The sequence below is a fragment of the Sabethes cyaneus genome, chromosome 1 (genome assembly GCF_943734655.1).
Source record: "Sabethes cyaneus chromosome 1, idSabCyanKW18_F2, whole genome shotgun sequence".
NCBI lineage: Eukaryota > Metazoa > Arthropoda > Insecta > Diptera > Culicidae > Sabethes > Sabethes cyaneus.
Window position 1 is genome coordinate 148,425,714 of NC_071353.1, and position 26,266 is coordinate 148,451,979.

Sequence of the window (26,266 nt, forward strand, 5' to 3'; positions counted from 1 at the left end):
AATAGTTGCTTTAATGGCTCTGATAGTCGCATGTGTTTGCACGCTGTGCCAGGCAGGTACTCACGTAATTCTTTGGCAAGCGTGTGCGCTGCAAAATTGACCAATGTCCAAATGTAAAGCGGCAACGCATATTCAAGATAAAGTTGGAATACATACAGTACACCTCCCCCCTCTTTCAAAAGAATGATGCAGTGAAACGAAATCATTCCAATAGCTTTCTGTGCCTTTTCAAGTTTTTTTTCTTTCGTAATTTGGGCTTTCTTTAACCTCGAACGAGGTACCGGCAAGTTAGCCTCGAGGTACGATGCTGGTCTAACAAGTCAGTTGTCATTATATTCAAATCTCGGCTGGATGGTGCTGCTAGAGAGTTAGTAGGATCATTGCACTAGCTCCGTAATTGTCCTGTACTCTAACAACCGGTTGCGAAATCTGTCGATAATGAAGGTTAAAGTTTTGATGATGTTAATATTTTTTGAAATGATGGTTCTACAATTGGAGGGACGGTAGGGGATAGTAATGATTTTTTTGGGGAAATGGAGAGGAAAGAGCGGAAAGTAAGGGGGGATAATACACGCTGACAGACGAACAACGTCACACGCAGTACCTTGCAAGTCGTAAGAGCCTGCATAGTGTCGTCGTTCTGAAAGTAAAAACAAGTTAGATTAAAACTTCTCGGTCGATGGTTTCTACAATAGACGGAGGAAGAGGCACAATTTGTGTCTAAATTTGTGTCTAAAAATAACCCAGCCAGATAAGTCACTACATCAATAAGGGGGGTTGCGTAGTCTCCTTTTGTCCAGCACCTCTATGGTTCAAAGATACACGGGTACCAGCGAGCCACACGTCCTGGCGGGTGTTGTGGGTTCAAATCCGGTTATAGCTGATCTCTGATTATAGCTTGGTTCGACCCATGCAGCTTCCAGCATTGGACAACAGGTAGGAGTCACAACGACAACTTGTTAAGCGTAGTTACCTATTACCACCCCCCCCCCCGCCATTCCTTTCCACTCTTTCCCCTCCATTCCACCAAAAAAAATTCATTACTTTCCCCCCGTCCCTCCATCAATTGTAGAACCCGAACCCGGTAACACTCGCGTAACACGGTAACAATGCTATACCGGTTTTACCGGTATTACCGGGCTATTTTCCAATACCGAATTACCGGTTTTTCCAAGATCAAAAACCGGTATTTTCGGTATTTTTTGCATGATCAAATAACAACTCAAGAAACCTGAACCGCTGGAAAAACGTTAGGGCATAGGCATAGGGTAAACTTAATTTCATGATTGAAGGTTCTACAAACAATAACTCAACTGTGTAGTTCTTCCAAAGGTAAAACCGCTGTCGGTATAGTCCCGGAGTGCCTCATGCTTTTTAAGCAGTCGTCTTCATTCAACTTGTTCCACTCCATGGGCTACTCGTCGCCAATTTCCCAGTCATCTCAGAAGTCACAAAATGCTATCGACCTGATCGTGCCGTCTTGCGCGTTGAGTTCCCCTGTTCCTCGTGCCGATAGGGTCGTTGAAGAGTTGTCGTTACACAGTCGTCCGGTGTTCTACGACGTGTCCAGCCCACCATAGCCTACCGACTTTCGCCAGCTGTACGATGGGAATCTCTCCGAGCAGTACGCCACTGTTGGCAGGGCAGGGCAAATCAATTCTTTGGGCTTCAATCATCGCTTCGAATGTTTCTGTCCGATCGGAGAAGCAAGGATACGCTTTACTTAAGCGCTAGGAATTGTTCTTTTTTCCTCTGTGGACACCAGTGGTTGGAGAATTCACGAAAATATTAACATTTGAATCGATGAACACCCCTCATGAACATACACTATTCACTTCTGCTACCGATGATGCTTTTATCGGCATTTGACTTTATCACGAGTATAACTCATCATGAACATCGCAAGTTCGTTCAAAAATTGAATGTTCAACTTTGAACGCAGCTGATTTAATGGATATACTATACCCGGGAATGCCAGAAAGTGTCCTAAATAGTATTATTGTGAATAGAGAATAGTTTAAACTAGTCTTAGTGGCGTTTGAAGCAACAGAACGTTTTATATCGCACTATTGCGTTGTATACGCTATTCGTATATTCAGCGATGCTATGAAGCGTGAATGTATGCGGCTCATTCGATGTGGCGAATTGAACCATTCATTTTGGTCAATATTCGTGATAAAATTGCTTGCCGATGCTTGGTGTATATATTCAATTTGCGAATTCTCCAACCTCTGGTGGACACCGAATGAAGATTGTCTGCCTCCGAAAGTTTTTCATTGAAATTTGTTCTCGTTTTAAAGATGACACATAAATTCTCTTCGCATAGTTCAATATTATTTTTTTAAAGAACCAGTCTACAGTATTTTTTAAAGAACTGGAGACAGAAATTGATTACCATTGATTATGGAAGGATCTTCTTCAAATCATATAATTTTTGAATGTAGTTTTCAAGAGTTAACTTTTACCGGTTTTACCGGTATTGCATCAATCAATACCGAAAACCGGTTTTCAAAATACCCCCCGGTATTGACATCTCTACCTGCAGCCATCTCGCCATGAATCATCTAGTGTTACAATTGATAGTTTATGGTGATCTTGTTATTGACTAATGTTTTATGGAAGAGTCTAAAATTTCTCGAGTTCGATTAGTTTTAAGTTACGCAAAAATTTCTGTTTTATTTGTATAAGAGTTTTTATCCCCCTAGCACAGGGGTGAGGCGTATACAGGGTGTCGATTACCTGGAAAATCAGGGAAAACCTGGAAATGTCTGGAAAATTCGTTTCAACCTGGAAAAGTCAGGGAATGTCAGGGAATTTCATTTGAGGTCAGGGATTTTTAGCACGGAAAGAAAATTCACCAGAAAAGCTATGACTTCGCAAGGATAACATTCATTTCAAGTAGCAGGCACATTTTTATTTAATACCTCCGCATGGCCCAAATGAAATGGAAGATGGCACGTTATTTTTACTCACGTGCAACCAATCTGTTGTGTTCAAATTTCACAGCATTTCGAAATTTAGAATTTCACGAATTCACGGTATAAACCACGTTTCTCAGTAACGGTTTAATCGATTTTTGTTTTTATAGGAAGAGCTCACTACCTGATTGACCATCATCAGTATTTTCTGGATTCTTCAATATTGATCGGAGCTTAAAAATTTGTTTATTTTGTATGGAAAGTGACATAAAAGTCCGTACTAGGCTGGTGGATGTTGACACGCAAAACGCATATTTTTAGTCTGTGCAGGAATATGTTGCAAAAATACTTTTTCTGCGGACAATTTAACAAGATTCTTAAAACACTCTTTTTTGCTTCAACAATAAGTATTCATTGGAAATTTGGCATCTAGATAATTTAGGACTTTAATTTTTATTCTGATAACGATCACTAGTGATAACCTACGGTTAATTCGTTTCCGGGGGATAAACCATTTCAGCCTCAAAATCTTGATTTAGTCAAACAAATCAGTCATATGTTTGAAACTCGACTGGTCTATAGAATCGCAAGCCCGAAGTTGTCCTGAATATTAAAAGCTAGCTGCAAGTACATCGAATAAAAACAGAATAATAGAACGAAGCTGCGTTGCTCAATCCATCGTCGCATAAAAAGATGAATTCGAATTGAAAAGGAAAAATTAATTCATTAGGAATTGTAATTAGAGAGTTAACAACCAATTTAATCTAATAAATACTTTAAAAACTACAAGGTATACAGCCCTAAGGTTATACGAAAGGGTGACGTAGGACTATATCAGATCATCAGATCAAAGACTAATGTAAACTGCATTTCTGGCATAGGCATGTTTATAAGAATCTGTGAGTTCCATTGTTTAGGTAAATGTTTAAAAGAGAAGAGCGTATTATTCAAATTCAATTCTTCATTTAATGCAATGGTGGCTTTGAAAATACATGGACGGGAGTTCATAAGTACAATGCCTGCAACCTTTGAGACATAGCAAATTTCTTTTAAAAATCACTTGTGTGCATCATAAAGGTTGAAATGGAAATGAATTATCCCCCTACCACAGGGGTGAGGGGTCTCAAAGCATCATAAAATAAATAAATTCATGCCTCCCAAAAAACTCCACAAGCCAAAATTTGTGCCATTTGCTTGATTAGTTCTCGAGTTATGAAGAAATTTGTATTTCGTTTGTGTGAGAGCCCCCCTTCTTAAAAGAAGAAGGAGTCTCAGTACACCATAGAAAAACATCTTACCTCCAAAAACCCCCACAGGCCAATTTTGGTTCTTTTTGCTCGAATAGTTCTCGAGTTATGAGCAAATTTGAATATTATTTGTATGGGTGCCTTCCCTCCTAAAGAGGGGAGGGGTCTTAATTTACCATAGAAAAAAATTCTTTCTTTCTGAAACCCCTACATTCCAAATTTGGTTCCATTTGCTTGATTAGTTCTAGAGTTTTGAGAAAATTTGCGTTTCATTTGTATAGAAGCCCCCCTCTTACGCCCACCTTAAAATTGCTCTCTTACGCCCCTAAAAATTGCTGGTCATTTTATCTATCCAACGACATATAAATTGTTCAGTTTCGTTCAGTAGTTTAGTAGTTATTAGCATTCGAAATCTTTCATTAAAACGTTACACTTCTATTTTCGTTTTCACAAAGTACTACCCAGTCCCAGTATAGTAAACAAAGACGTAGTCCTACGTCAAAAGAGAAATTAACGAGATATTCTACATCTGGATTTTTTCGAATTACACCTGGAAAAACCTGGAAAAGTCGGGGAATTTTATTTTCGCAAGATAATTGAAACCATGGTCTATAACCATAAAAAAAATTCCTGTCTCCAAAACCCTCCACATGCAAAATTTGGTTCCATTTGGTTGATTAGTTCTCTAGTTATGAGGAAATTTGTATTTCATTTGTATGGGAGCCCCCCCTCCTAAACAGGTAAGGGGTCTCAATTCATCATAGAAAAAATTCATGTCTCGAAAAACACCCACATGCCAAATATGGTTCCATTTGATTAATTAGTTTTCGAGTTATAAGGAAATTTGTATTTCATTTGTATAGGAGCCCCCCTCCTAAAGTGGGGAGAGGTTTCAATTCACCACAGAAAAAAATCATGCCTCCAAAAACACCCACATGCCAAATTTGGTTCCATTTGTTTAATTAGTTCTCGAGTTATGAGGAAATTTGCATTTCATTTGTATGGGAGCCCCCCCCCCCCCCCCCCTCTTAGTGGGAGAGGGGTCTCTAACCATCATAAGAACCTTCCCTGGCCCTAAAAACCTCAACATGCAAATTTTCACGCTGATTGGTTCAGTAGTTTTCGATTCTATAAGGAACATCCCGACAGACAGACAGAAATCCATTTTTATAGGTATAGGTTATTATTTGTAGAAGCACCAGGTATGAAATAGTCAAATTTCTCAATTTCCTTTTCATGTCTAATGCTTTACGCAGATTTTTTTCACTTCAGATATATTACAAAGTTGAAATAATATTTTTTTGGAACTCTTTGAAAACTGATAACTCTTGAACGCTTAGTTAGATTGTTATGATATTGATATCAAAATGTCAACAAAGCACAATTTATTATTAACTAGCTGACCCGACAAACTTCGTATTGCCACAAGTTAACCTGTGTTGTACATAAATCATGAATCTCGGATGATCTTTGTCACAATCTCGAGTTTTGAAAGCCCCCCAGTGGGCGGCGCTTCCGACGGCGGGTCACCGGCAACACTCGCGACCGTCTCGTCCTGAATGATCTAGTGTTACTATAGATAGTTTTTGTGGTCTTGTATTGACTAATGTTTTATGGAAGACTCTAGAATTTCTCGAGTTCGATTAGTTTTTGAGTTTCGCAAAAATTTCGGTTTTATTTGTATGAGAGTCCATATCCCCCTACCACAGGGCTGAGAGGTCTCTAACTATCGTAAAATAAATTCAAGACTCCAAAATCTCCCACATGCCAAATTTGGTTCCATTTGCTTGATTAGTTCTCAAGTTATAAGGAAATTTGAATTTCATTTGTATGGGAGCTCCTCTCTTAAAAGGGGAAGGGGTCGTAATTCACCATAGAAAAAATTTCTGCCATCTAAAACTCCCACATGCCAAATTTGGTTCCATTTGATTGATTAGTTCTCGAGATAAAAGGAAATTTGCATTTCATTTGTATGGAAGCCCACCCTCTTAAAGGGGAGATGGGCCATAACACGCTTTCTAAAGAAGAGAGGGATCTCAATTCACCATAGAAAAAAATCTTGCGTCCAAAGCCACTTACATGTCAAATTTGGTTCCATTTGCTTGATTAGTTCTCGAGTTATGAGGAAATTTGTTTTTAATTTGTTTAGGAGCCCCCCCCCTCTTAAAGTGGGGAAATCCATAGAAAATATACCATAGAAAATATTCTTGCCTACAAAAACACCCACATGATAAATTTCGTTCTATTTGCTTGATTAGTTCTAGAGTTATGAGGAAATTTGTATTTCGTTTGTATGAGAGCCCCCCCTCTTAAAAAGGTAAGGGGTCCTAATTCATCATAGAAAAAATGGTTGCCTCCAAAAACACCCACATGCCAAATATGGTTCCATTTGCTTGATTAGTTCTCGAATTATGAGGAAATTTGTATTTCATTTGTGTAGAAGCACCCCCTCTTAAAGTTGGGAGGGGTCCTAGTTCACCATAGAAAATATTTTTGCCTCCAGAAACCTCCACATGCCAAATTTGGTTCTATTTGCTTGATTAGTTCTCGAGTCATGAGGAAATTTGAATTTCATTTGTATAGGAGCCCCCTCCTAAAGTGGGTAGGGGTCCCAATTCATCATAGAAAAAAATTTTGTCTCCAAAAACACCCACGTGCCAAATTTGGTTCCATTTGCTTGATTAGTTCTCGAGTTATGAGGAAATTTGTATTTCGTTTGTATAGGAGCCCCCCTCTTAAAGTGGGGAGGGGTTCTAATTCACCATAGAAAATATTCATGCTCTAGAAAACTTTCACATGCCAAATTTGGTTTCATTTGCTTGATTAGCTCTCGAGTTATGAGGAAATTTGTATTTCATTTGTATAGGAGCCCCCCCTTCTAAAGTGAGGAGGGGTCCCAGTTCATCATAGAAAAAATTTTTGTCTCCAAAAACACCCACGTGTCAAATTTGGTTCCATTTGCTTGATTAGTTCTCGAGTTATGAGGAAATTTGTATTTCGTTTGTATAGGAGCCCCCCCTCTTAAAGTGGGGAGGGGTTCAAATTCACCATAGAAAATATTCATGCCCTAGAAAACTTTCACATGCCAAATTTGGTTCCATTTACTTGATTAATTCCCGAGTTATGAGGAAATTTGCATTTCATTTGTATAGGAGCCCCCCTTTCTAAAGTGGGGAGGGGTCCCAATTCATCATAGAAAAAAATTTTGTCTCCAAAAACACCCACGTGCCAAATTTTGTTCCATTTGCTTGATTAGTTCTCGAGTTATGAGGAAATTTGTTGAAGCCCCCTCTTTTAAAGAGGAGAGGTGTTATAATTCCCCTTATAAAGAGGGGAGGGGTCTCAATTTACCATAGAATAAATTCTTGTCACCGAAAACACCCACATGCCAAATTTTGTTCTGTTTGCTTGATTAGTTGTCGAGTTATGAAGAAATTTGTTTTTCATTTGTATGGGAGCCCCCCCTCTTGGTGGGGGAAGGGGTTTCTAACCATCACTAAAACCTTTCCTGGCCCCAAAAAACCTCTACGGACAGACAGACAGACAGACAGACAGACAGAAATCCTTCTTTATAGGTATAGATAAATAAAATAGTAGCACTGTTCGTCCTATTAACGCAGCTCAACTTGAAATTCATACAAAGATCTCTGGTTTAAGCATTCACGGACCTTTTGGTAGCTGCATTCGTAGCCACTGTTTATTATTCCGACAAATACGCATTTCATGTGCTTCACCAGTGTGTCAGATTATAAAAATTCATATCTCAAGATCCAAGTGTCGTAAAACATACATTTATCGATAAAAAATGTGAGTAAATTTTCTCAGCAATCCAGGAAAAATGTTGTTAGAAAAAAGTCCTCATCATTTGGTGGTAAAAATTTCACGCTACCATTTGGTTTGTTTCTAAATTATTGCCAAAAACATGATTGAAATATAAATTCTAGTGGAACACCTGTGAATGTTGAGTAGATTTTATTGGAATGACTTTAATGACTTTATTGAGTAGGGATGAAAGTTAGAAGGTATGAAATTAACACCCCTGTTCACAGGTAGTTGAATGGCATCGCCTACTGCTTTTACCTTTATTATGTGATATTACTTACCATCACTTTCTGAAATCAAAATCTATTATTATCACGGCGACGGTGACGACGAGCAGGACTATGTAACGACGTAGAACAATACGACCGTGTCGACAATCTATGCTACATTGTATGTATCGTCGTGCAGTTAGAGCCTATTATTGTACGCCTCAGTGTAGCAAAGACTAAGAATCAAAACTACATTGAGCTGAAAAGTTACTTCACTTTAATTACTTTAATCACTTTACTGTATCGAAGAACATGCTTGCTTGGATAAAAGTTTTAAGCAATTAACAGTTCAAGTTAAGCGTTTATTCAAGAACCACTCTACACACTTGCCCCATAGCACCAGAGTTGATAAAAATTTGTAATCGCGTAGCGTACTAATCAGTACGTACGGGCATGGAAGCAGCAGCAGCAGCAGCACCAAAAAAAAAGAATAAATGCTATGCTTTGCATATTGAAGAGGCGAACAAAAAAATATGGACACATTCTTTAACTGGCAGAATTGCATGAAATGCGATGTAGCTTCTTAAATGAAGACCCAAACACGTCCGTCCGTCCGTCCGTCCGTCCTCCCACCGCCACCAGTCAGTCAGTACCTTAACATGGACAACGGGACTGATGACTAATGTTTCTTTGCAATTGCCTCGCTTTTATGTAAATTACTTCCATAAACAACACGCAGAGACGATAGAGGGGGCGACGTAGACGAAAACAACGAATAAAACAGTGTGGCGACGACGGTGCTGCTGATGGGCGGGCGGTTTCTCCGGCCCGCAAAGAAGCCCCTTTTCTTCGGACTCTCTTCCCATGTTTGGTTCTGCTGAATAGTAAAACAAAAAAAAAAACATTTTAAATTTTACGTTTTTCCTCCACCACACCCGAACGAACGAACGAATGGGAGCGACCCATCAACCCATGGTCGGTCCCATGGTTGTTTCCATCAACAAAAACTAGTGCCAGCCAGGAGGCACTGAAACGTGAAGAATTTGCGGTAAACTTTCAACCATAACCGAAGCAAGATATTAGAATGATCATAGAGACTGGAGTTTTCTTCCCAGAAACGACGACGTGCGACAAACTGTCAGTCAAAAGACTTTTCAGGGGTTTTTTTTTTCACAAACATCACAGGACGAATTTAACTAGATTACCTTCTCCTAGCATTCTTTTTTTCTCGGGCAAATGGTGACTAATTCAATTTTATGCTCGTCACCCTGTTTAAGAGATGGTGTTCTGAAAGGGAATTATACATGCACCGGTCGCCATGAACTGAACCGTTCTACGAACGGAAAGTACTTAGTGCCGATTCACTTTGAAGCGCACCCAGCAGAGCAGAGCTCTGCTCTATATGAGTACACTTTACAGGTTTTAGCAACACCCCAGTATGTAGTACGATGAGAAGGTAGAGAAAGGATTGAATTTCTGTTGGTTTTCCTCCTGCTGCTCACTGTTATATGCAATCCCTTTTTTTTTTTTTAATTCTCATTGCTTCCTGTTGGTGGTGGTAGTCAGCCCGGCTTTAATGTTCTTTAATGAGAGCTTCCAACAGGGACTAACCTCTTACTCGACCCGAATCGGATTGAAAGTTTTGTGTTTTGTACCAACCAACCAACCCAACCAATAATGAATGAATGAATGATGCACAAAAACACAGATTGTTGATAGCAAAACAAAATAAATTGTAACCACCAACCATCATAATGTTCGGTTGTTGTACACAGCAGCGCTACTAAACGAGCCCCGCAAGTCTTGCCACAAAGCACCTTCACGCTAATTGAACATTCACGCACGGGGATTTAACCTGTGTGTTGTTGTTGTTTAGTCAATATTTATGTAGTACATTCCGATGAAGTTTGTTCGGGCGGGCGGCTCGGCTCGGTTCTTCAACAAGCTTCGCGCGAGGTAAAAACGCGGCGGTAATACACTTTTCTGATGTATTTTGATTATGGTGTAATTATTCTGTTGTTAACGATGTCATAAAACAAGTGGCATTAGGTTAGCCAAAAAAAACAATGATATCCAAGCAAATTTCAAACTTAGTTGACGAAGTTATTGTTCTCTGCTTACACTGAGAGAGGAGTGTTGTGCATTAACATTTACAGTATAATTTTTTCCTCACTTCATCAAGTCATTTTTTGTGACGATCATAAAGAGCCCATAATTAATTAATCCCGCGCAAAAGCGCAAGAGCAAACGCTGGCCGTTCCCGTGAGTTCCAAGATCGAAAACTACCGAATTGCAGGCGAATTCGGTGGTTTGACATCTTCTGGTTCAAAAACAAAATTTTTATCTTTGTACAAGTCGAATACTGGTCGCATTTAGGCATTTATAGTATCTCCAGTGCGAGACCAGACGTGAAGGGGAAAGGACGGAAATTAGATATGGAGAGGGTCATTGAAACAACACTTACTTTACTTCAATAGGTTCGTAACTCGTTCCTTTTTACCAAACTGGGAGTTACACCGGTTGAACTAAGCTATAATTGGAGCCAATTATAACCGGATTCGAACCTAACTTTTCTCCCAGTCCCTCTAATGCCGGTATTGCTTCAGTGATCTCTTAGCACAATGATGCTATTGCCAACGCACATGTCTAAAGGAGGAAGCTAAGCTGACGACCAAAATTGCTCGCAAAGCCAAGTTAATGGAAACTTCAGTGTCATCGCTACGCTTTTCTTAAGCGAATCAGTCCTTTTTCAAGGTTACCAATACTAGTAATTGAAGGTGGATTAAGTTTTCTACGCTGGCATTATAATAATTTTTGTTTTACACTTTATCTGCTTCGTTTTTCTCTATGCCGTTTGCCCTTTGCCCTGTGCAGTTTAGATTCTGTTTTTACTATTTTTCCTCTTTTTCTTTGCGTTTTTTCCTAATTTTATGCTTCCGATTATCTCTTTTTTGCTTTGTTTTATCTCTTTATGCTACCATTTGCTTCTTATTCGTTTTTCTTATTTTTCTTTGCTATCTTACTTATTTTTCAGTTCTTGTTTTACATATGTTATGTTAAGCGGATATAAAGAAGAAATTAGACGATGCTTAATGATTCTGTATGGCATTTAATTAAAATGGTTCGGTGCGACCATTGATAAGAAAAACGTTTCGGTACGATCATTGTTCAATGAAGTATATGGTTCGGTACGACCATAGATGCATGAAATGGTTCGGTACAATCATTGGTGAATTAAATGATTCTGCATAGCATTTGATTAAAATGGTTCGGTACGTTATTTACCATTGGTAAATAAAATGTTTCTGCATGGCACAGACCGCTCAATTAGCTTCGAGGTACGATGCTGGTCTAGCAAGCGTCGTGTGTTCGAATCGAATGCTAGGCGGTGCTGCTAGATATTCAGCAGAATTTTTGCACTGGCCCGCGAAGTCTGTCGATAAAGAAGGGTCAAGTCTTAGAAAGACGTTTTTGTATGGCACAGAATTTAATGGTCCGGTTTGACACTAGACAAATAAAATGTCTTGTTTTGGTACGTTTATTGTTGAATAGAGTAAATGATGATAGCCGAATAAAACGTAATCGTAATCAGCAAAGTTTAATATTTCACCGATCGAAATCAATTAGAAAACATACAAAAAAAGCGCGATAACTAACCCGGGGCAAGTGGGAGCTAAAAAATGCAAAGTTAGGGTTTATTCAACTGTGTAATCTACATTTATTCTAAAAAACCTAAAAATAAAAATAAGAAAACTTATCCAATTTAATTCTACTATGTGTATTTTATTCAATGACAGATACGTATTTCGCCTACGACTTGCAGGCTTCCTCAGTGTCTGTTTTCGAACTTCGAAGTTCGAAAACAGACACTGAGGAAGCCTGCAAGTCGTAGGCGAAATACGTATCTGTCATTGAATAAAATACACATAGTAGAATTAAATTGGATAAGTTTTCTTATTTTTATTTTTAGGTTTCGTATTCTACTAAGACGCTCCAAAAACTTCAGTCTACATTTATTGTTTAAAATTGTTGCGGCACAGAAACTCTTCAGTGGTACCGCTTCGAAGGTTTAATTACAAAAAAGGCCTATGGAATGAATTTGAGGAGAATTTTCAAAACCATAGCGATAGATCCCATTTGCCTCATTTACCATTTAACAAGCAAATGATGAAAAAGCAAAAAATATCAGAAAATTGTGAATGTTAATATTCAACAACGTTAGTTAGATAGTTTATCCCTAAACTCCGTAACAAAATCGAATCATAACGGGCAACTTTATAATGAATATAAAACATAGATCGTGACCAATTACGCTGTAATTCAGTATTGTAACGTAATTGAATATGTAGCTATATCCGATTCTTGCGAAACGTAATTTACGATTAACCATTCTTTAATAGCTCGAAAATCGGTTTGTTCCACCATTCCCAATACGATAGAGCTACTAGTAAAGCTATCATAAGAAATACTTACGCTATAACAACCATAACGCTTTATTGTTTTACTTTCAGTAGCAGATTAGCTTATATAATGTCAACTTTGCTTTCCCAGAGTCAATCAACATCTCCAGAATGTGACCAAACTGTTTGCTCCCTCATAAGCAGGGTATCAAAATATCATTCTTCATACGAAGAAATAACCGACAAAAGAGAAGTGCGATAAACCAGTTATTCTCTGCCTATAAAACAAACATACGTAGCAACCAGAATATATCACAAAACAAAACAACAAAATAATAGAACAAACAAATGTTGCGTCACACTAGTGAGCAGGATAACTTTCGGAGAGAATATATTTTGATATACACTCGCTCTCATCAGCACTTGTTTGTCGCAGGTCAGCTGGTAAAAGTCAGTAACTTAAACCGCCCGGTTAGCTTCGTGGTACGGTGCTGGTCTGACAAGCCAGTCGTCATATGTTCGAATCTCGGTTCGGCGGTATTTGCTAGATAGAGTTAGTCGGATCGTTACACTAGCCCAGTAATTTTTCTGTACTCTAACAGCCGGCTGCGAAGTCTGTCGATGAAGAAGGGTAACGTCTAATGACGGTTTAAGCCCATGGCTTTGCTTTTTATCAGTAACTCGAACAAAAGTGATAAACAGCAAAAAACTTAAGAGAAAGACTAGCTTGCTTTGACCCGAAGTATGGCGTATAATGCTTACCATTGGTAAGTTACCAACATTACCTTGGTAACTACCAAACACTGCCGCTACCGGCACAGTGTGGCATGGTTTGGTTTGCTTTTCTACATACAATACGTATTGCATACGACAGTGTGTCTCTTCCACAAGCAACAGCATGGTTATCATGAAACATCTGTATCCATGATAAACAATACTTATTTTTCAGTTCTCGTTTAACCTTAAGTCTTCTTATTTTGACGTAGAACTACGTCTTACGGCAAGTTTTGAGATAGGGTGTCATTCCAAAAAATCGAAAAATGCGAGCGTCACGAAAAATGAAAGGTTTTGAGCGCTAATAGCTCAGCGGTTTTCCGATCGATTTCCAATATTCTTACACCAATCGATCGGAAAATCTTCTAAGAATTAGCCCAAATGAAGAAAAGTATGGATTCTTGATGTTGAACTATTGAAAAATTGAAAATAATGAACCTATGTTTTACCAGAATTCTCGCTTCGTGATTGGTTGGAAGATTCTTTGCGATGATCTAAACCTATACCAATTTGATGTCTGTGCTTGGGAAGTAAGCCAAAACAAGTGACAAAGTTTCCTCATTTCAACAAGATTTCTTAACACCGCGGTTAAACCTAGACCATTTTGATGTCCTTGCTTGGGAAGTACGCCAGAAAGAGTGACAAAGCCCCCTCGTGCCAACAGATTTCTTACGAACGCGATTGAGCCTAGTCCAATTTTATGTCTGTGTTAGGGAAGTATGCCAGAAAAAATGACAAAAGTTCTTTGTCCCAACAGATCGCAAATTCTTTACTGCGAGACGATTAAACGTAGGCGAATTTGATATCTATGTTGGAAAAATGTGCTTCAGTTGTGGTGTTCGGTTATAATACGACTCTGTATGAATACGCATGCTTGCCGTTTCATTAGAAGTGGAGTGAAAAGATGTGCTGTTGATAAAATAGGATTGAATTGGTAAAATCCCTTCAACGTGGGGAACCATGGGTAATAAAAACAATTTTTAATTTCAGTAAGGTAGCAGGAAAGCAATAGTTTGTGTTCTTGATTTTGTTAAATTGTTTTCAAATGCACAATCTTTTGAGAATTGAACGTATGTAATGTTACTACTTTGATAAATGTTACATACAACGCATATAGCATGTAGATATGTTGCATATAGCATGTATACATGAAGAATCGAATGATTACAAGCATGAATACATGCTACTATCACTACAAAGGGACTTACGTAGTCCTGCGTCACCTATATATGCGGTCGTGTTTTGTACACAACCCCTCTGATTTTTTATCCCGATTTTGTCAGCAGATCAATTTTGTTCCACTTTTGTGCTTTTAAACATGATTCATAAAACTTTTCAGTCTGCTTGAAGCTATTCTGATTCCCTGTGGAGAGTTTTTGAATAAAATGTGCCTTCTTGACAGTAATTCGGGGTCAAAATTAGAGTATTTTCATACTAAAAGTTCTTTAGTTCCTAAATAAGCGAAGATAGAGGTATACTATATTCAGCAATGATGTGTATTTTTACTATTTGTACAACTTTGTAAATTTGTAAAAAGTCATACAACAACTATAAAAACATCTAAAATAGAAAAACTGATTTTAACGATATTTCATTTATAAGAAACTAGCTGAGTGCCCGATCTTACTCGGGGCGCCTTTGTCTCACAGCGACTTGTACATCAGTTATTGTAACCGAAATGCTTATAATGCAAAAATATAACGCTTGTTCCTCTTTTGGATGTTCCTCCCCATTTGTCAGCTAGCTCCCCCTCTTTTGTCTACCCGGCCACTTACACATCTGTTTTCTTTACGGAAATCCCTATAAATTGTACTGTTCAAAAAAAGTAGAAGGTGCAAGAATGTTTCTTCCATAGATACAAAAAACCTGCCATTCCTTTCATCTCACTTCAAGACAAAACTTGTTTGTAAACAACGTTTTTAGTTTCACCACCAGGAGCAAGTATGCATTAATTATTGGCCGAGCCCACTGTGGAACATGCCACATAAAGTTGACCATGGGAAAAACATGGTGTTCTCAGATCAACTACACACTGTTTGAATGATTACCCCTGTGACTCATATAGAGTTGACCAGCAACACTTAGCACTATACGGGTCACATTGATTCGGCGCATAATTACACTTGATCTACAAATCTACAGCTGCGAGCATTGCCGTTTAGTCTTTCCTATTTTGATTTTTTCTGTTGTACGGATAAATTGTTACAGTCATGTGGGCGTTACTTCCCCCTTCCTGTCAGCAACCCCTTGTCATCAGCTCCCTCTTTTGTCCCACCGTCACTTAAGGAAGAACCGTCCAAACATTTCGGAGTCTTCCCCCTGTTACTCCCTCCCTCTTTTGTTAACGCCTTCAGTTCTGATTACCTTATATCAAGGAATACGTATGAAAGTTTGATAAAGAAGGGTTAAGGCGTTTCTGAATTATCGTCTCTCCCCTATCCTACCCACCTTTGTCAATTACCGCTGCTGATTCCCTGATGTCAAGGAACATGTGTGCCAAGTTTGATAAGGAATGGTCAAGGCGTTTAGGAGTTATGGCCTCCCCCCTATTAGGAACCCTCCCATCTATCAGGGAACCTCCCCCCTCGTTTTTGTTAACCCCCCAGTGCTGATTCTTTTATGTCAAGAAACATGTTTGCTAAGTTTGGTGGAGATCGGTCAAGGCGTTCTGGAGTTATGGTGGAACATACAAACATACTCACGCTCACTTTTATATATATACTAGCTGACCCGACAAACTTCGTATTGCCACAAATTAACCTGTGTTGTACACAAATCATGAATCTCGGATGATCTTTGTCACAATTTCGAGTTTTGCAAGTTTCTGAGGAGTTCAACCTTAGATGATTCATTTTGGGAGTTACGTAACTACGAAAGCATCCCAGGTAATCAATAAGCATCACCAATGCTATTCAAATGTAGGCCAATAAGCATTTAAGTCGCCTTAAGTAGCTTTTAAGTAGCTACTTTACTGATAACCTTCTTATAGTGCTGACAATGCTAATTTACAGCTAATTACCGACAGGAAGAATTTGAATACAATTTTAAATGCCAATTTACAACACCTATGCAGTCAAAAAGCTAATATACAACAACGTGCAGTATAAAATGCCAGATACGCTGATTTGCTGCTTATGCTGAATGCTTGTTAGTTACCAGGAATGGGTAGTTTAATATACAAATTTGCAATTTTTCCTCACAGTAAAGTAGAAAACCATTCCCCTGTCCCCTCATTGCATACCCAGAAAGCGGATAGTAATATTCGCCATGATTGTACAACATTTCGCCGAATATCATTTTGCGAAAAATCTTAAGCGGAATGTACCATTTCACGGAAAACTTTTTTGTGGAAAGTACCATTTCGCGATCGTTTCCTTACTCGCTGTCGCTCGCTCCAGGAAACCAACGTAGACTTAGGAAAACAAATAAACCTAGACAGTAGTGATTTCTGCGGGGAGTTGCCTCCCCCCAGTGGGCAACACTCGCTGCCGTCTCTGCCTGAATGATCTAGTGTTACTAGAGATAGTTTTTGTGGTCTTGTTATTGACTAATGTTTTATGGAAGAGTCTCGAATTTCTCGAGTTCGATTAGTTTTTGAGTTTCGCAGAAAATTCTGTTTTATTTGTATGTGAGTCCATATCCCCCTACCACAGGGGTGAGAGATCTCTAACTATCATAAAATAAATTCAAGACTCCAAAATCTCCCACATGCCAAATTTGGTTCCATTTGCTTGATTAGCTCTCGAGTTATGAGGAAATTTGTATTTCATTTGTGTAGAAGCCCCCCTCTTAAAAGGGAGATGGGTCATAACTCGCTTTCTAAAGAAGAGAGGGGTCTCAATTTACCATAGAAAAAAATCTTGCCTCCAAAACCATTGGTTCAGTAGTTTTTGATTCTATGAGGAACATCCCGACAAACAGACAGACAGACAGAAATGCATTTTTATATAGAAGATATAGATAGGATTTTTCTACCTTTGGTGAAGAGATAGAAGGTTACTGTCTTCAGCCAAATTTCTTGTAATAATATGCTGTAAAACTTTGCCGAACACATGTGTTATATTGAAACTGAATAAAAGTAAATTTTTTATTACACTTTTAGGGGAATTAATCAAAATTTGAATTTCGCTGGACGATAGAACTTTTAATTTTAGGAAAGTCTTCCAAAGATTCCATTAACCTAAAACCACGTTTTCCCACTCAAAGCTAATGCGCTCCAAAAAAGGTTCTGGGTCAGTGTGCTGTGCCCGGTTCATTGAGTTTTCGATTGACCAATTGGGGGTTAAAATTTTATTTTTAGTAGAAGTCTTCGATATTGCAAGGTCTTAAGTCTTGAATTATCTTATTAATTTATCATTAATTATCATGTTGGTCAATATGATATCATCCAAATATATTTAACCCTCTAACGGGCAACACCGTAAAAACGATGCGATCAAGCTAATGATTATCTGATTTTCATGCAAAAATAATGATCTGGAGGAGCGCTAGGTAAGAAAAAGTCCAATTTCTCTTTTTCTTTTTTCATGTCTAACGTTCTGCCCAGATATTTTTTCAATTCAGATATATTACAAAATTAAAATAATGCATGAAATTTACTCATAGAAATTATTTTTAGGTCAATCATTTTGTTCTAGATGTCCTTTTCCTTCAAAAGTAAAAAACGGAATATTCGCGCATTAATTATTTTCGGAATTTTTCGGAATTTTTGTTTTCGAAAGATGATAACTTTTGAATGCATGGTTAGAATATTATGATATTAGTATCAAAATGTCAAGAAATCTGTTCTGAACACATTTTTCATATTGCCAATTAAAAACAAATTTCGTATGCGGCTCTGGAGCTCCAAAAGCGAAGGCCGTCTACAGACGGTCTTACCCGTTAGAGGGTTAAAAGACACTTAAGTTTCTTACCGAACTTCTCCAAAGAAACCATCATTTTTTTTTTGAGAAACCATCATTGTGAAACTACTCGTTATGAAAAAGCGCGTGATTTTGATGGTTCCATTCCACCTCAGTTTGCCTGATTTACGCTGATTTTGTTCATTCAATTCATTTTTGTAGTTTTTCCGGAACGTTCTCTGAATGTTTTGTTTATATTTTTCGACAGAGTGCCCAGATTACTTCCATGCGGTACTCTCGAATGAGATCAAAATTTAAAGCTATCCCAAAATGGCTACGAAATGCCTCTGAAAACTTGAAAAAGCCGAAATAATAAATAATTGTAAATTACACACTAGTCAGTGCCAGTAGTGACCAATAATTGGCCACAAATGTTGCGATAAGAGTGTATTAAAACAAAAACTCAAATTGCAAACCTTGCTCATTGTTATCGAAAACGGTCCAACATCGTGCCGAAACCGTCATTTACCCTTTTTCGACATTTCGACCTCGGTTGGAACCTCTCCAGGACTTTCGCCAGGACTTTGGACTTTCGCAACGTAATAAGGCAAGGGAGAGGTAGCAGCGCACTGGGCTGGGCAATATTGTTAAATGAACAGCGTAAATGTCAGCACATTTTAAGGGCATAGCAGTTCCGTACTTGCTAATTGATGGCGAAGGAAAGTACAACACACCGTCCGTCCGTCCGTCCGTCGTATTGTCTGCGATGGATGGCATGCACAATTACTTACACACCGCGTTACTCGTACACGCGGCAGGTACTTACCGGAGGTCGTGGTTGGAAGACGCACGGACGGACGGACGGACAGTAGGTGAACGTGAAAAGAATGTCACATTTATCTGGTTTCGACAAGGGGTTGACACTCCAGAGTGTGTGTAACCTGTAAGTAAGGTTGTTTGCTTGTATAAACGTTATCGCGATTCTCGCGCCGATGATGATATCGTTATCTTCTTGTTAGAGATTCGGGTGTGCTATCAGCCAGCAGCTTGGTCTGGGTGGATACTGAACGCGCTGCTGATAGAGGGAAAAAAATAAACTGTAACAAGTGCGCGATTCGGGTTTGGATCGACTACGCCGCGGTAGTCGCACCCGAAGGCGGGTGCCCTTTTATCGGGCCATAATACCCTCGTCCGTCAGTTTGCTTCAGGTTCTGAGAGCAGCTGAAAGTGTCTTCAAGAGTTTTCCATACTCAAACGTACTTTGGGAGTGTGTCATCCACAGCGGCGGTGCTTGTCTTGTGACATATTTGAATATCGAGTGCTACACGGGGGATGACATTTTCACGGTTGTTTTGTTTTCTCCAGTTTTCGCGGAGGGCTTAATCGTCGGTGGTGGTGATGTTTGCTAATTGGCCCGCTGTCATCGCGACATGATGACGTACGAAATCGGTCTCAAGTGTGGTGAACAGAAAAAGGTTCTACGTGGAATGCAAACAGCAGGCAGGTCGTCGTAATCAGCCGATGTGTGTTTGCTCGCAAGGGGACGACAAGTGCGAATGCCATTAAACAGGGCAGTGGGTTGGAATTGAACAACATCGAGAACAAGACGTGCGAATGCTTGCACGAAAAACTTGCTCGATTCAGCCCACTGGCTGGCCTGGTTTCTCTGAATTGAAAACCATATTTTCGTGACCAAGTTTCTGTGTGACTCACTGTGTATTTGCTCGGTCGCACATTTTCTTCGCGCAGACAAGTGTGGCAGTTGTAAAATTGCAACCACCTGCAGCGGTTTTGTCAATCAAAAACAATTGTTTTGCTGCTGGCAAACAAACAAGTAGAGTGAAACTAAACTGGAAGAAAAAAGTAAAATCGCAGTGCCATGTTCTCGGTAAAATTTAAAGTGAACGATGAAAACGGTCGTCGAAAGCGACGGGAACCGCAAACCTCGAAGGGAGGAGCGAGAGGTGGAACCCAACTGACAGAAGGAGCGGGAGGCGGAGGAGGTGGTCGCAGATTCTCCAGTCACTCGCTGGGTAGAAACTTGCGGTCACCGACTCCGTCGGTGGTGTCGACCGCTTCTTCCAGTTTGAACAGTATTCTGACGAACGGAAGCGGTTCGAAGGGTAGGAAAAAAGCCAAGGATGACAAACGTCGGATACGGATTATTACCAACGTTCAGGAGGCCAACGGCGGTGGTAAACACTTTCGGGGTAAGAACTATGCATCATGCACACACGACGTCAGTGCAGTGGTTCGTTCAAGTGAAGTTGATTCAGTGAAGTTCCACGGCTTCCATTCTAGAGAGCATATATGACTCAACTATAATAAGCGATAAGCGCTTACTCTATGTTTTTGTATTTCATGCGAAAATTGTAAGGTTTGCGGGAGCGTAGACAGAGCGCGGGTAAGGTGGAAGTCAGAGGGAAATCATAGAACGACGTTGCAATACCTGGTGCCGTGGTGGAGCGATAAGATAAAGTTTTTTCCCTTGTGATGCTAACTCAGTACAGTGCAGTGGGGTTGATCCCAGTGTTGGTTTCTTTGGAAGGAGGGAGTATGCGAAGTCTAACCAAAAAAGTCATTAAAACTATTTTTGAAATCATTTTCAAATCATCTTATACACTAACATGATAATTATTGTAATCATGGAAATGAGAACAAATTTTACTACTTGATTTACAGTGGTTACAAGAAACAGAAATCTTGAGACACACGGTATGTCTCGTCACTTTGTTTTATATTGCACTAGCTGACCCGACAAACTTCGCATTGCCACAAAGAAAACTATGTTGTACATAAATCATGAATCTCGAATGATCTTTGTCACAATCTCGAGTTTTGCAAGTTTCTGAGGAGTTCAACCTTAGATGATTCATTTTGGCAGTTACGTAACTATGAAAGCATCCCAGATAACCAATAAGCATCACCAATGCTATTCAAATGTAGGCCAATAAGCATTTCGGTCGCCTTAAATGCTACTTAAATGCTGTTTTGGCAAAATATACAGCTACTTTACTGATAACCTTCTTATAGTGCTGATAATTCTAATTTACAGCTAATTACCGACATGAAGAATTTGAATACAATTTTGGATGCCAATTTATAACACCTATGCAGTCAAAAAGCTAATATACAACAACGTGCAGTATAAAATGCCAGATACGCTGATTTGCTGCTTATGTTAATGCTTATTAGTTACCAGGAATGGGTAGTTTAATATACAAATTTGCAATTTTTCCTCACAGTAAAGTAGAAAACCACCATGAGGGGACAGGGGCCCTCATTGCATAGCCAGAAAGCGGATAGTAATATTCGCCATGATTTACAACATTTCGCCGAATATCATTTTGCGAAAAACTTTAAGCGGAATGTATTGTTTCACGGAAAACTTTTTTGTGGAAAGTACCATTTCGCGATCCTCTTCTTACTCGCTGTCGCTCGTTCCAGGAAACCCAGGTAGATCTAGGAAAACAAATAAACCTAGACAGTAGTAATTTCTGCGGGGAGTTGCCTCCCCCCAGTGGGCGGCGCTTCCGACGGTGGGTCGCCGGCAACACTCGCGGCCGTCTCGTCCTGAATGATCTAGTGTTACTATAGATAGTTTTTGTGGTCTTGTTATTAGTAATGTTTTATGGAAGAGTCTTTAATTTCTCGAGTTAGATTAGTTTTTGAGTTTCGCAAAAATTTCTGTTTTATTTGTATGAGAGTCCATATCCCCCTACCATAGGGCAGGGGTGAGAGGTCTCTAACTATCATAAAATAAATTCAAGACTCAAAAATCTCCTACATGCTAAATTTGGTTCCATTGGCTTGATTAGTTCTCGAGATAAGAGGAAATTTGCATTTCATTTGTATGGGGGCCCCCCTCTTAAAAGGGGAAGGGGTCATAATTCACCATAGAAAAAATTTCTGCCATCTAAAACTCCCACATGCCAAATATGGTTCCATTTGCTTGATTAGTTCTCGAGTTATGAGGAAATTTGTATTTCGTTTGTATAGGAGCCCCCCCTCTTAAAGTGGGGAGGGGTCCTAATTCACCATAGAAAATATTCTTGCCCTCGAAAACTTTCACATGCCAAATTTTGTTCCATTTGATTAATTAGTTCTCGTGTTATGAGGAAATTTGTATTTCATTTGTATGGAAGCCCCCCTCTTAAAAGGGAGAGGGGTCATTATTCCCCTCCTAAAGAGGGGAGGGGTCTCAATTCACCATAGAAAAAAAATTGCCTACAAAAACACCCACATGCCAAATTTTGTTCCATTTCACAGTGGTCCAAACAGCGAAATACGTGATCGTTTGATATAGCGCCAAAACGTGAAGTTTTTCGCATATGGTGTCTTTAGGAACATTTCTTGGTATAACAAGGCCCTTCTTGTGAGAGAAATCTTTGGGTGATTAATTCTCTTAAAAGTGAGATACGAAATTTATTTTCTCGTATATTCGAGATACAGGTTTGGTACTCTCGGCAAAGTTGTAGTGAATATCATTACAAACAACTTTGTCAAAGACACCATGCTTGTAACTCTTCATGGAAATTGTCTATGAAGCGTTATTCGTGGACAAACCCTTCAAAACAGTTTTTAAACCCTGACTTATTCTGGTTACCTTTTATGTGTTCATAGTATTCTAGAAAGTTGTTTATCTTGCTAAAATCAACGTTTTTGTAAAACATTGTTATACGCGGTTTTCTGTAGTTTCGGAGATTTTGAGCATTTTTGATGAAAAATAGTACTACTTTGAGCTTAAATATTTCCCAAGGTGGCAAATGGTGGCAGATCAAACAACTCCTACTTAAAAGTACAACAAAAAGATGAGTTGCTTATTTTATTATTGGTTTGAGTAAAGTTAATTGTTAACTGCTTGTTAAATCGAGTTTTCTAATTAAATAGTTATTTAGTCATTCCGAGAAAATTCGGCCTTCTGTACGCTTTGAAATAAAACACTGATGAAGCCTGCACGTCGTAGGCGAACTACGTGTCTGTTGCAAATAAATATTAAATAGTGGGATTCAATCGAAAAGTTTTTTCTTTTCTTTGATTTCACATTTCAATTGTCATTTTCTTCACTTGCTATTACTCACAATTGTACAAGAAAAGCAAAAAGCGAAGAAAATCAGTTAATTTAAGCATGTAGGTGTAGTGGTGTAGAGGATTAAAATACTAGTGAGTTGATTTTTCCAAATAAATTTATACAAATTTCATACAAATTTTGCGCATTAATAGATGCTCTTTTCAATCCATAGATACTAGAGCTTAGAAATGTTATTTGAAAAATAGGAAGTAAACGCTGCACGGTAGTAACTTTGTACGATTTGTTTTCGTTAGTGACATTTTAAAGGACAGATGTCTTATGTCATGTATCATGTTTTAATAAATAAATCAAAAATGACAAGCACTGGAAATCATATCGATCATATTTCCCATTCTCAAGCATGTTTAAGGCGCAGCTTTTGCACTATTTTTCGACCTCATCTTGTTTTTCTAACCCTCTAACATTGTAAAAACGATGCGATCAAGCTAATCAAGTCTATCTTTTCATGAAAGTACATTCAAAAGAAGCTTAAGTTTTGATTTTCATGCAAATATTATTATCTGAAAGAGCGCCAGCTAAGAAAAAGTTCAATTTCTCTTTTTCATATCTAATGCTCTATTCAGTTATTTTTTCTAATTCAGATATATTGCAAAATTGAAGCCAAGCAAACTAATAGTGAAATTTTGAGATTAATTATTTTGTTGTCGATATCCTTTTTCTTCAAAAGCGAAGTATAATAATAATTTTTCTGAACTCTTGTTTTTCAAAGATGCTAACTTTTGAACGCATGGTATTAATATCAAAATATAAAAAAAATCTACTATGAACACATATTTCATATTGTCAATTCAAAACAAGTTTCGTATGTGGCTCTGAAACCCGAAAGTTAAGGCCGACCGATTATAAAACTAAATAAGGTGTTCATCAAGTAACATAAATTACGCTTACAAGTATTTACGCAGCCAAGGAAAGAAAATATAATTGTTCTACGCAATACGTTGTAAATTTCACTGGCAAATAAGGATTTTGAGGAATACGGAACGGATATTTGAAAAAATAGTCAAGTTAATTATAGATGTTCCTGAGAAATTTAATAATGATTATTGTGGCAGTAGAAAGGCTAGGTCACGCCGCTAGGTGGATTAATTCGGGTTTTATAAATTAGAAAAGGCCTCAAAATAACTTCAAGTAAAGCCAGAATCGCTGAAAAACGCTTCTAAAAGGAAAAAATGAAAAAATATTTTAAATTTCGTCAAAAGTCATTTAGAAAAAAATTTTAAACTCCTGAAGAGGCTTTTTTACAAATGAAACCAATTTAAGTCTAAAATTCTTCAAATTAACCGAAGTTTTTAGCTGCTAACTTCAAAAACCCAAAATAGAACCTTTTAAAAAATAATCCCCAATTAACCACAAAATGTTCATAAACAACCCGAAAAGGCTTTCTTAAGATAATGTGAAATTAAGCCAAAAAATGTCTTGTAAATCTCATATTAAACCCAACCCATGGCGAATATTTCACTGAAGATTCCAACAGGACGGAGGGACGATGTACGTTCCGCCATAACTCCGAAATGCCTGAACGGTTCTTGATCAAACTTGGCACACATGTTCTTTGACATAAAAGAAGAATCAGCACAGAGAGGTTACCGAAAGAGAGGGTGGTCTTTTATAAGAGGGGGAGGAAGGTTGAAACGCGTAAAGGGGTGCGTTTGTCTTGCATTTGGGCCGATAGCAGTTGTACCAGTGGTTGAATGACAAGAAGGGGTTTCTGAAAGAGGGGGATAAGGTAGCCATAACCATTGACAATGAACAAGTTAAAAAAAAAAAACAAAAAAAGGCTATCTCATTTTATAGAGATTATCGAAAAGAAGACAGATTTACAAGTGGCTGGTCGACAAAAAAGGGGGGGGAGGAGGTGGCGAGCAGGGAATAGACACATTCAAATGAAGAAAAAGGGTTTTGGTTCTTGCATTCTGAGAATGTTCCTTACAATAACAGATATGCAAGTGGCTAAGAAACAAAAGAGCCCCGACTAAGATCGCATAATCAGCTAGTTTTAAATAACGCCAAAACTCACCACAAAACACTTTCTAAACAACAGATAAGACATTTTCAAAAATGATACCTAATTAAGCTTTAAATCGCTTAAAATGGCATTGCTGCCTTAGATTTAACCAGAAAGACCTTTTTAAAAATCATACTAAATCAAGCATAGAAATGCTTTTAAAGGCGTTTCGAAAAAATGACTCCACTTTAGATAGACAAAAATTCTTTGGAAAGGTTTTCTTTAAACGATCCCAAATTAACCCTTAAGTCACTGAAAATGCTTCTGATGACAGGAAAAGCCATTTTAAAAAAGTGATATTAAATTAAGACGAAAATCGCCGAATGACGCTTCTAAAATAAGAAAAAGCGAAATGGCTAAGAGAAATGCCAAATTTCTTACATAACATAAAAGGAGCAACGACGCAAAATAATAAAATGTCTATTTTGATTCATTTTTGTTCAATTTTTTCTCCATTTTCGCTGAAGTATTAGTTTTATTTATGGTGCATTTTTGGTCCATTTTTTGTTTTAATTTTGATGTTTTGCGGTCTATTTTTTGGTTCGTTTTTTGCTTTAATTTTGATCTGTTTTGCGATCTATTTTTTGTCTATTTTTGGTTCATTTTTTGGTCAATTTTTTGTTCATTTTTAGTCCTTTTTTGGTCCAATTTTGATCCATATGTTCATCCATATTTTGTTCCATTTTTTGGTCATTTTTTCGGTTCATTTTTTGGTAAATTTTTTGATTCATTTTTTGGTTAATATTTTGTTCTATTTTGGATTCATTTTTTTCTTTTTTTTAGTCTATTCTTGGGTCCATTTTTTCGCCCATATTTCGTTTCATTTTTGGTCTATGTTTTGGTCCACTTTTTTTTGGTACAGTTTAGGACGTTTTTCGGCCCCTTTTTGGTCCATTTTAGGGTACATTTTTTGTTCTTTCTTGGTCCATTTTTTGGTACAGTTTTAGTCGATTCTTTG

At 38.2% G+C, this 26,266-nt stretch overlaps 1 protein-coding gene across 16 annotated transcripts in view; it reads left to right on the forward strand.

The window, feature by feature from the left end:
• Positions 1 to 26,266, forward strand: part of LOC128733175 (protein lap4-like) — a 218,248-nt gene that overhangs the window by 90,260 nt on the left and 101,722 nt on the right. The window contains exons 1-2 of one of the 16 annotated variants that reach the window (XM_053826846.1): positions 19,217 to 19,498; positions 19,577 to 20,421. The exons of 14 other annotated variants lie outside the window; for them this stretch is intronic. In XM_053826846.1, the coding sequence (XP_053682821.1) occupies positions 20,091 to 20,421 (331 nt within the window). In that variant the 5' untranslated portion in view covers positions 19,217 to 19,498; positions 19,577 to 20,090. Of the gene's footprint in view, positions 1 to 19,216; positions 20,422 to 26,266 lie in introns of those variants that run through there. One more of the 16 variants, XM_053826845.1, reaches the window with a different exon arrangement.